The sequence below is a fragment of the Cavia porcellus genome, unplaced genomic scaffold (assembly GCF_034190915.1).
Source record: "Cavia porcellus strain 051 isolate PalLab524CR breed Dunkin Hartley unplaced genomic scaffold, mCavPor4.1 scaffold_2, whole genome shotgun sequence".
NCBI classification, from domain to species: domain Eukaryota; kingdom Metazoa; phylum Chordata; class Mammalia; order Rodentia; family Caviidae; genus Cavia; species Cavia porcellus.
This window is the reverse complement of record NW_026947485.1, coordinates 131371431-131381181: the sequence shown is the minus strand read 5'-3', so window position 1 is coordinate 131381181 and position 9751 is coordinate 131371431. Positions and strand designations below refer to the sequence as shown.

Here is a 9751-nt window from a genome sequence, read left to right as displayed (position 1 = left end):
TTTTTTTTTTTTTTTTTTTTTTTATTAAGCATTGTAGTGCTGGTGGTGCCCTGTCTGGACAATTTTAGACACTGTTTTATCGGGGTTTAGCTATAGGATACCAGGAAGTAAACTTACAAACTAAGGTGGTTTGAGTGGTTAGTAACTCATCTTCAACAGTATTGCTTTCAAACTGTCTTGGAAATGGGCTCATTTTCTTAGGTGATTTAGAGCAGAATTTGGGCAGCTCCCCCCATCTCTGATCAGTTTGAAGGATCTGAGAGCTCTGTTTTTCATAGCAGGTTTTGATACCCAAAGGGTGTTATCAGAATCGCCCTCCCCCCACTTTCCACCCGACCCCCAGCCCATGCATACACACGGGATAATAAAATAAATGCAAAGAAAATAGATGGCAGAGAGGGGATGTGTGCCTTTGGCTCTTGGTAGTTACATTCAAATGGGGCACTTCTCTTGGAGAAGTGAAGATGTTTCTCCCAGCTGCAGACAGGGAGCAGAATGAACTGATCCCAGCAAACTGTTTCTTCCTTTCCTTAATCCTTTCGCAGCTTATTTTAGTCTCTTCTCCACCCCGCCGGGAATACCATACAGATCTTAGTCCAGGTAGATCTGACGTCAAGAGATGGCTTTCGTCGATTTGACGTGTAAACACTCATTTCCATTCTGGCTGGGAAGGGCTGGGGCTCCTCTCAGCCGGGAGACCGAGCGCTTCACTGAGCACTCGCCGCCGCCCGGCCTCTGCTCCCGCGCCTCCCAGCTCTTCCAGAGCCACGGGGACCAGGAGTGATTCTGAGCGCGAGGAGGAGAAAGATCGAGGTGGCTGGCTTTCTCCTATATTGCTTCTTTTCTCTCTCTCCTTCCCACTTGTGTATGAGTGAGTGTGCGAGAGCCATGGAGAGGAGAGCCTGGAGTCTGCAGTGCACTGCTTTTGCTCTCTTTTGCGCTTGGTGTGCACTGAACAGTGTAAAAGCCAAGAGGCAGTTTGTCAATGAATGGGCGGCGGAGGTGCCGGGGGGCCTGGAAGCTGCTTCAGCCATCGCGGAGGAGCTGGGCTATGACCTTTTGGGTCAGGTAAGAGTTCATACTTTCAAGAAACTTTCTGGGCTCAAGGGAGATGGTGGGACTGGAGCGTGGTCTCCCAAGGGGGTGCCCCACGTTGCATTCTGCTGTGCTCACTGGGACCAGGAGCGAGGAGCTGCTCCAGCTCTCGCCCCGGGCGTGCTTGAAGAGCGGAGAAGGCTTGCATTATTTACTGTTTGGGCTGGGCGCAGTCAGGCAGAGGATGCCTCTGCAGCTGGGTAGAGCTGCTTGCTGTTGTCCGCTTTCGTGCTGAAATCTGTTCCCGCGCAGTTTGGAAGAAAAATCCTTCCACGCTTGTTCAGGGAACTTGAGATGCACACAAGCTCCCACCAGCCGAGCGTCCCTGGGAGAAGCAGTGCGCTCAGTCTCCGGGGACTCAGGCGGGCTGCGTCAGGAGCCGGCCCTTTTGGTCCTTTCAATATGGCAGCATCAAATCCAAGTCCTGGCGGAGCAGGCTTGGTGATGTTCGCCCGCAGCGTTTGGGGGCGCGCCCGGAGTGTTGGAAGAGCGCCAGCCGCCAGTACGAGCGCATTGGAGGTTGGGGGGCCACAGAGTGGCCTGAGAAGCTGGCGGGCGACAAGGTAGGTGAAAGAGGCGGGAGGATCTCTTTGCTTTTCCGGGCAGCCTCGGGTTTTCACTGGGATCTTGTAAAGTCCAAGCTTCATAACTTTGCTGGGCCAGAACCCCCACAGGGTCCAGTGGCCGAACTAACTATGGGGAAAGGATCTATTTCCTTTGTGTGGCTCATTCGAGTGCGTAATCGTTTCCCTGGAGGTTGCAGCTCACAAGGGAAAGTGCTGCTTGTCCAACTAGGATGGATTAATAGCTGGCTAGAGAGAGAGGCCCCCAAGGCACTGAGAGGGAACCTGCTAGGCTGAGCGATTCCAAGACCCCGGAGGGAGGGGGAGGGGTGACATCTAATCTAGATCTTTCCTTTACTTGATTCAAAATGAAGCCCTCACTCCCAGCCTTGAAAGTTGTTCAGCTTCGCAGCGGGGGTGGAGGGAGTTGTAAAACATTTTGGCGCGTTTTTTTTTTTTTTTTTTCTGGAGGTGGTGATTGAGACACAGCTGAAGTCATGGATGAGTAATCAGCGTGGGCGTTGGCGATTCCATAGATCGAATCCGCTGGGGAAATACGCCTTCTCTGGCTAGAGGCTTAATTCTGCAACTTTGTAAGCCAAACTGCTTTTGAAATGCCAGGCAGGAAAGTCAAAACCCAAATCGACTTTGCAGTGTCTAGTAGCTGACTGACTTCTTGCTTTGTCTTTGCATAACCCTTTCTTTTCTCAGGGCCAGCCTCTGTGTTAGGGCCAAGGAATAACAAGAGAAAAAGAAACTCTCACAAGGAATCCAAAATTTAGAGGAGGCTGGGTTTAGATACAAATCATTGCAAATGAATGCAATTTGTGTAACAGAAGTCCTTGGAGTCTTAATACTGTATTTCTTAACCAAAGAAAAGAAGGAGAAAGGGAATTTGGGAGGAATGAGAGACTGCTCGAAAGAGTAACATTGGCACAGGGTTTAGGAAGAAGAGTCAGAGGTTGCCAGAACAGGATGAGATTGGAGAACGCATTCCAGGCACAGAAAGCAGCTTGTGGGAAAAGGAGATCCGAACAGCTTAGTCTGCTAACTGCATACTAGTGTTGGAAATTTGGAGGGAATCAAAAAAGTGAGTGGCAGATGGAAATACATTGGTGGGTACTACAGGCATCATGGGCATCTTGTTTGTCCTATGGGGAGTGGGAACGAGGATTTAATCTTGTATCCAATGGGCTAAAAAGCATTGGAAAATGCATAGCAGGAAACTGACAGAGAAAGTGAAAAGTAAATTTCTTTTTGTCTCACCTATTAGCCTCAAGCACCTCCAAATGTGAACCACTCTATATGGCAATTAATTTCCAAGAAAAAAATTATGAATTAGAAGTAAAACCCTCCCCCCCCCAAAAAAAAACCCACCCAGTAAGTCAGTATTTTTGAGGAACTTTGTGATGTGGATGGTGAGTCATAAGAATCACTTATAAATAGTGAAAGGAAGCCACCTATATTTATATATGATTTGCAAGTGATGTCTTCTTTACTCATTCTTAAAGTGGAACTACCAAGAAAAGTTTTAAAAATACATTTTAAAAAAATACTGAGAATGCTTTCTTGATGCTACTTATTTCCCTCTTTTATTTAGCATTGATAAAATATACTCATTTAGCATTGCTATTATAAAAGACTATGGCCTCAAGATAAAACTAAAATTAAGGTAGAGACAAGAAGTAAAACATCCAGTTGACAGCATAAACAAATCTGGACACTTGTGATCTTTTCCTATGGCTTCAGATCTCTCTCTCTCCAAATCCAGACACAACTTACAGAAGATCCATTACCTAAGGTTTAATCTTGGAGCTGAACCTAGGCATCTCTATTAAAATTTGTCTAGTGGATGAGAACTCCTAATTTAAAAGAATGGGCTTCTTATGAAATACATTGTTTCTTAGTTTTAAAAATACAGTGCATCTAGGAAATTTGGTGGCTTCAAATTTAGTATCATTTTGTGCAAATAGAAACCAGTTTAAAAATAATGAATATGGTTTTAAAGGGACCAAAATTACCGATAGTTACTCAGAGAGTTATACACACCTTAGAATGGGGTACCTGTTCAAATTTGAAGTGTTTTTCTTGAAAGCCTTGAACTAGTGGAAAATGAAGAGATCATCAATAATAGCTGATAATAATTATCACTATAGATTTAATCATTTGCATTTTATACCACCGATGACTTTATATCTTGATGTGGTACTGGTCATCAGTGTCACCAAAGAGATTTGCTTGCTTTGCAAAAATATTTTCTAATATGATACATTCACTTAGATGGGTTTTTCTTGAGAAGTATCTACCTATATGTTATTTCCACATGCAGAATAACCAAGCCAATTCTATTAAAATGTGTAAAACAGAAGTATCACCTTTGTCCAAGTGTATTGTAAACTCAAGTAATAATATTCTGAGGGTCACCTAAATCTGTGTTAGGGCTTTTCTCATAAAGAGAGAAGCTGACTTCAAGGAACCAGGCATGGGCTTAATAAAAGTTACTTGTCTCTATATTAGTGGCTTTTAACTAATCCATACATATCTGTTAGGGAAAGTGGATTTTTATTTTAGTTTCTTTTTTTTTATACAGATTGGATCACTTGAAAATTACTATTTATTTAAACATAAAAACCATCCCAGAAGGTCTCGGAGAAGTGCCCCACATATCACTAAGAGATTATCTGACGATGATCGTGTAAGTGTTGTGTTTCTTTCTTCACATATTTGCTTTTGTTGATACCTAAAAAAAGCAAAAGTATCTGGAAAATATGATGCTTTTTAAAGCCTAATCATTGTTTTCTACTTCTAATGTATCTAATTTCTTTTCATATGTTTATCATTACATATAGTAATAACAAGATTGCATTAAACAGTTAATGAAAGTTAACTGTATACACAATACATTAGTTATATAACATATTGCATATGTATGTACATAGTGGTTTGGTTTTGAATCTTTAATAGGAAGCTGTAGTACTAATGAGCATTTTGACAATAAAATCAATGGTGTTTTTTGGTGGGGGAGTACTGGGGATTGAACTCGGGACCTTTACACTAAGCCACATCCTCAGACCATTTTATTTTATTTTTAAAATTTTGAAACAGAGTCTTGCTAAGTTTCTAAGTTACCAAGGATAGACTCAAACTTGGAATTCTCTTGTCTCAGCCTCCTAGTGTGCTGGGATTTATAAGCGTGGGCCACCATACCTGGCCTCAGTCATCTTTTGCTACATTCCTGTTATATGCCAAGCACTTCAATATCAATGTAGGATGCCAAGTAAATCTATAACTTTGCTTTTGATAAATTTCAATATAACTAGAAAATATCCTAGCATTTGCACTTCTAGAAATATGTTAGCATTAATTAGAGAGCTCTAAATTCATGTCTTTATGAAGTAAATGTTTCCCTAAGTACACTGCACTGTTGAATCAAATCATTTTGTATCTTTTCACCCTAGTTTGTATATCATTCATGATTAGACAAAGACAGAAAGTATCTAGGGCAAATATAGGTAAACAGAATGGAGACAATTTGAATGTATATTTAATATGCCCATTGATTTTTGAAGTCTCTTCAAGGTCAGTATATGTATTTTAAAAAATGTTGACTACATTGAGATTGTGGAAATTTGCCTTTTCTCAAGACTGAACCATACTGTGAAAAATTTATCCAGTTTGGAGTAATATTTGTGTATGTGGTTTCTGTTGCCTAGGACACCTTGGAGCGTTATAGTGAGAAACACAAAGCATCCTATCAACATCTCAGAGGGCGGGGGAGAATAGGAGACAAAAACATGATGTAACAGTTGAAAGTACATGGAATTCATGAATTCGATAAAATAGTTTACTGTTTTATTTGTTATGCAACTGAGAGAACTTTAAGAATAAGTAAAAGACAAATTAGAAAGATAGCATATGACGGGGATGTGGTCACCAGTATACAATTGTAAAGAATCAACCATATTGACAAAGTTGCTGTGTCAGGACCATGGACAGGGACCCTGTAGCTCTTGCATAAGCATTCTTAGATCTTTGAGCTCAGTTGGGTCTACATGTAGGACAAGTCAGAGACCATGAAGCTTGTTTTAAAAGTTTTCTCACCCAGTAAGATTTTTTCTTTACTCAAACAGATGGCTGATTGTATATAGTCTCTGAAAAGCAGGGCATCTTCCAGCACTCTGGCTAAGCTTATTCCTTGGGCAGGGAAAGAGGTATTTCCTTCTCTGCCTAAATGAGTGCTCAATATTAATAGACAAGCAAGCCACACCTGACCTCCTTGTCATCTGCATAGCAAAAGTTGGACAGAGTACGGAGTACCTAAATATTTTCCTTACTCAAGTTTCCCATGAAAATGAACAGACAGTCCAGTTCCATTCTTTGTCTATCTCTTTGGTGGTTAATTTTGAGGGGAATATCAGGACATTATTTTTAAAAACTAAGCATTTACTTTTCAAAATTATGTTATAAAAATTAGCTTATGTAATCATATGAAAAATAAGCCCCCAAGTAATTTTATTTTAGAAAAAATGCTGGAGTCATTGAAGCTTCAGTGGAAGGTTGAATTAGATGATTTTTAATGTGATTTGCAGCTGAAAAGGATTATTTATAATCAAGTACATGGTGCCCATTCTATACATAATTAGAAGACACCATCAATTTTCTCTATTCCATTTGGCCCGCTCTTCCAGAGATTAGTATGCAATTCTGAATTAATGACATTAATCAGAACACTGTTTTCTACAATTGACTGTTTATCTGATCAGATTGCAGAGTGTCTCTTTTTATGTTCCATTTTAAAAAGCTACTCTTGATTTTCATTTTATTGCTCTTTTTTGATGGGGGATAATATTCTTTCAAATCAGCCCTGTGAAATGGAGCAATAGTCTGTCTTCATAAGCCTGCTAATGAAATCTCCAACTCTAAGTGGCCCTCTTCCACAAAGACTCGTTCCCTGGCAGCCAGTTTCCAAAGACCAACTTACATGATAGGCAGTGTATTCCTAGCATTGAGGCATTTTAAGCCAAAACAATTATACTTTTAAATACAAGTACTTTAAAAATAAATTGTAGTGACTAATTGCTAGTTGTCAAATCCCTCCCAGTGTGTATAATAGGTTTGCATTATATTTTCTAATTAAAAATTCAAGACCATCTTAGTGGATAGTTTTGATCCTTTAGCTGCAAATTATTTTTCAGTTTTTTTAAAATTTCAGATATGACTTCTGGGGGCTCTCACATCAATAGTATTCCCTGTCCTTGCCCTGCACCCTTATGAATTCAACAATGGAAAAACTGTATTTTGGGTAGGAAATAGTTATTTCGCCCAGCAAAATAAGAGCATAGCATTGTTTCCTAATGGTTATAAACATAAAGGAGCCCCTCACTCTCTCAGGGCATTGAATCTAATAGGACTGCATACATAAATGTAGCCCAGGTAATTTTCATGTTGTCAGATCTCTTTGCATAATACATGAGACTGAATTGATGGCATGTGTGCCTGGTCAGTAATGCTCATTCATTACCCCGGAAATGTTCCTCATATTAAATACTCAGGCAGGAGGTTAAATCACAGTGGAGCCAGAGTTGTGAATTTGCAAAGACACAGCCCCATTCCTGGGTAGTGTAACATTTTCAATGTCTATCTTTTTTCTTGTGAAGAAAGAGAAATTCAGCTGTAAGAACACTATAACAGCAGTCTCTGTGATCTCTTAGCTTGTTGACTTACTTGTTCCATGAAAACAGACACATTTTCAGCTATAGGGCACTGGGTCTTTGGTATAAAAACAAAGTGATTGTCCATTTTCTGATGAAAGCAGGCTCAAACCTCTGCTGAAACCACAGTGTAAATAATTTGAGGGAATCATCATTTCACTGACTGCTTCTTCTCTTCTAATGATACATTTTACGGTAATAGGGAAAATGCTCATCCCTAGTGGGCAATCCCATTCTTCTCACTGAGCTGCCAATTTGATACGTGTTCAAACAAAACCACTGCAGAGCAGCCTGAGTTCTGATGACAAGGATACTGGCAATAGATAGAAGGAAATGATGCCACAAAGAGTGCTACTTGGTATGTAAGTGTCTTGTGCTCAAAATCTCTATAGGTCACATGGGCTGAACAACAGTATGAGAAAGAGAGAAGCAAACGCTCAGTTCTACGAGACTCAGCACTAAATCTCTTCAATGATCCAATGTGGAATCAGCAGTGGTACTTGGTAAATATCTGGGGAAGGACCATGTGGGATCTGGGCCTGGTATCTTATACCATTACATTATCTGCACAATTACAGATCTCTGTCTCTGTCTCTGTCTCTCTGGTTCTGTCTCTGTTTCTGTCTCTGTCTCTCTCTCTCTCTCTCTCTCTCTCTCTCTCTCTCTCTCTCCTTCCCTCCTTTCTATTTCTCATTCTACGGAGTGCAGTAATGTATTATTTGGCGATTAGGACTGGTGGAACTTTCTTGATTTGGATTTTTTTTTTTTTTTTGGCTTAAGTGAGGATGCCTGAAATAGATCTTCCCCTATTATAAAGAGAGGTCTTGTTAGTTGTTTTGTTTTGCTTTTGGTCATGTGTCCTTTTACTTCTTAGGCTTATCTGAGATAAATGCAAAAGAATCTTACCAGTTTAAAAGTTCCAAAAGCAGCACTCTTGGTAAAAAGCACTGTTCTTTAAATTTATTCTTGAGAACTTTCTAAATCATTCAGAGTACAGTAAACATAGGTATATGAATCCTGGATGACAATCTCATGTGTTACAGGAAACAATTTCTGAACAAAGCTAAAGCAAGTCATACAAAGGAAATGTATTTGCAAATGTCTAGACCTGCAAGCTACACTATATTTAAGATATTTAACAAATCTTTGTGGGTGTGTGGGCACAGAGCCAAGTAATTGTATGTGTTGTTGCTGGCCTGTTTCTGTTTTAGTGTTAAAACTCTCCAGTAGTAACACATGTTATTAAAAGGATTTGTTACTGATAAATTTAATAAAAATAATAAAAATTTGATAAAAGATAAATTATCATGACATCCAGAAGCAAAGGCTTAAACAGTTTCATTGCATAATGGATAGATAAGGAGACCAGTTTTCATCCAAAAAGATCGATTCCTCTTGCCTTTACTTCAACTAAGCAAAAGTTACTTGCTTATTGCAGCTGATAACATTTATCTGCTAACACTTGTTGAACAAATACTGTGTGCCAAATACTATTGCAAGTGTTCATTATGAATTAACTCATCTAATCTTCATTGGATGGGACAGTCATGCATGTACCCACTGTGGTTCAAACCCATAGGAATATATTAACAATCACACTTTAAAACTGTTCTGTGGTTAACATAGAGACCTTGCTGTCCAGCTTTGGCCAACAATTCATATGTGGTTTTAACCTCCTATGATTCGACTTCACATCACCCACTGCCCACCTTTTTATGAGGAACATCAGGAAGGCACAGGACATTCACTTGTAGTTTCAACTGTTGTTAATTCTAAATTTCTCTTTGACCCCTTCAGTAGTTTCCTGACACCCTACTACATCTCCTATATGCTTGGAAATGTACCTATGTCTGTGTTTCCTGGCCGCCCAGCTCTTCTCCAGACAGTCCCACACTAACTATATCAGAAAAATTATTTGGAAAGAAAAACTCAGTCTCCTCTCTTAGATACTCCCTAAATGATCCATACAAAGAAATAGGCAATGGATTGCAATTCCTCTGAGAGGAAGCTGAACTGACAGGTCTTTCTTTGTTTCTACACCACAGCCACTGTACCAGCTACGCAATGAATTGCCATAAAACCACAAAAGGACAGGATTCAGAAAGCTTTCAGGATATTTGAACACATACATGGTGGTTTCCCAGAAGGTGGCTGAAACCCAGACAGCATGAAAGTTACACACACTTTCCTCACTTATAAAAATTTTCATCTGCATTCTGTGGACTATATCACATAATAAAAAGTAAACATTAAAAGTCAAAGTTCTTGGAAGACCACAGTCACGTCAGCATTCCGGGTTCTGATTTTTCCTCTAGGAGAAAGCTATAAAACAACCCTAAATGACTGTGCATCCGAAGATGTAATGAGTGCTCCACATAGCAA

General features: G+C 39.9%; 1 protein-coding gene across 2 annotated transcripts in view; it reads left to right on the top strand.

Moving 5' to 3' along the window:
* Positions 1-472: 472 nt before the first annotated feature.
* The window catches only part of Pcsk1 (proprotein convertase subtilisin/kexin type 1), a 41547-nt gene continuing 32268 nt past the window's right edge, over positions 473-9751 (top strand). The window contains exons 1-3 of one of the 2 annotated variants that reach the window (XM_003479433.5): positions 473-1068; positions 4249-4353; positions 7762-7872. In XM_003479433.5, coding sequence (XP_003479481.2) covers positions 868-1068; positions 4249-4353; positions 7762-7872 — 417 coding nt within the window. In that variant the 5' untranslated portion in view covers positions 473-867. Of the gene's footprint in view, positions 1069-2129; positions 2252-4248; positions 4354-7761; positions 7873-9751 lie in introns of those variants that run through there. The other variant, XM_063245383.1, reaches the window with a different exon arrangement.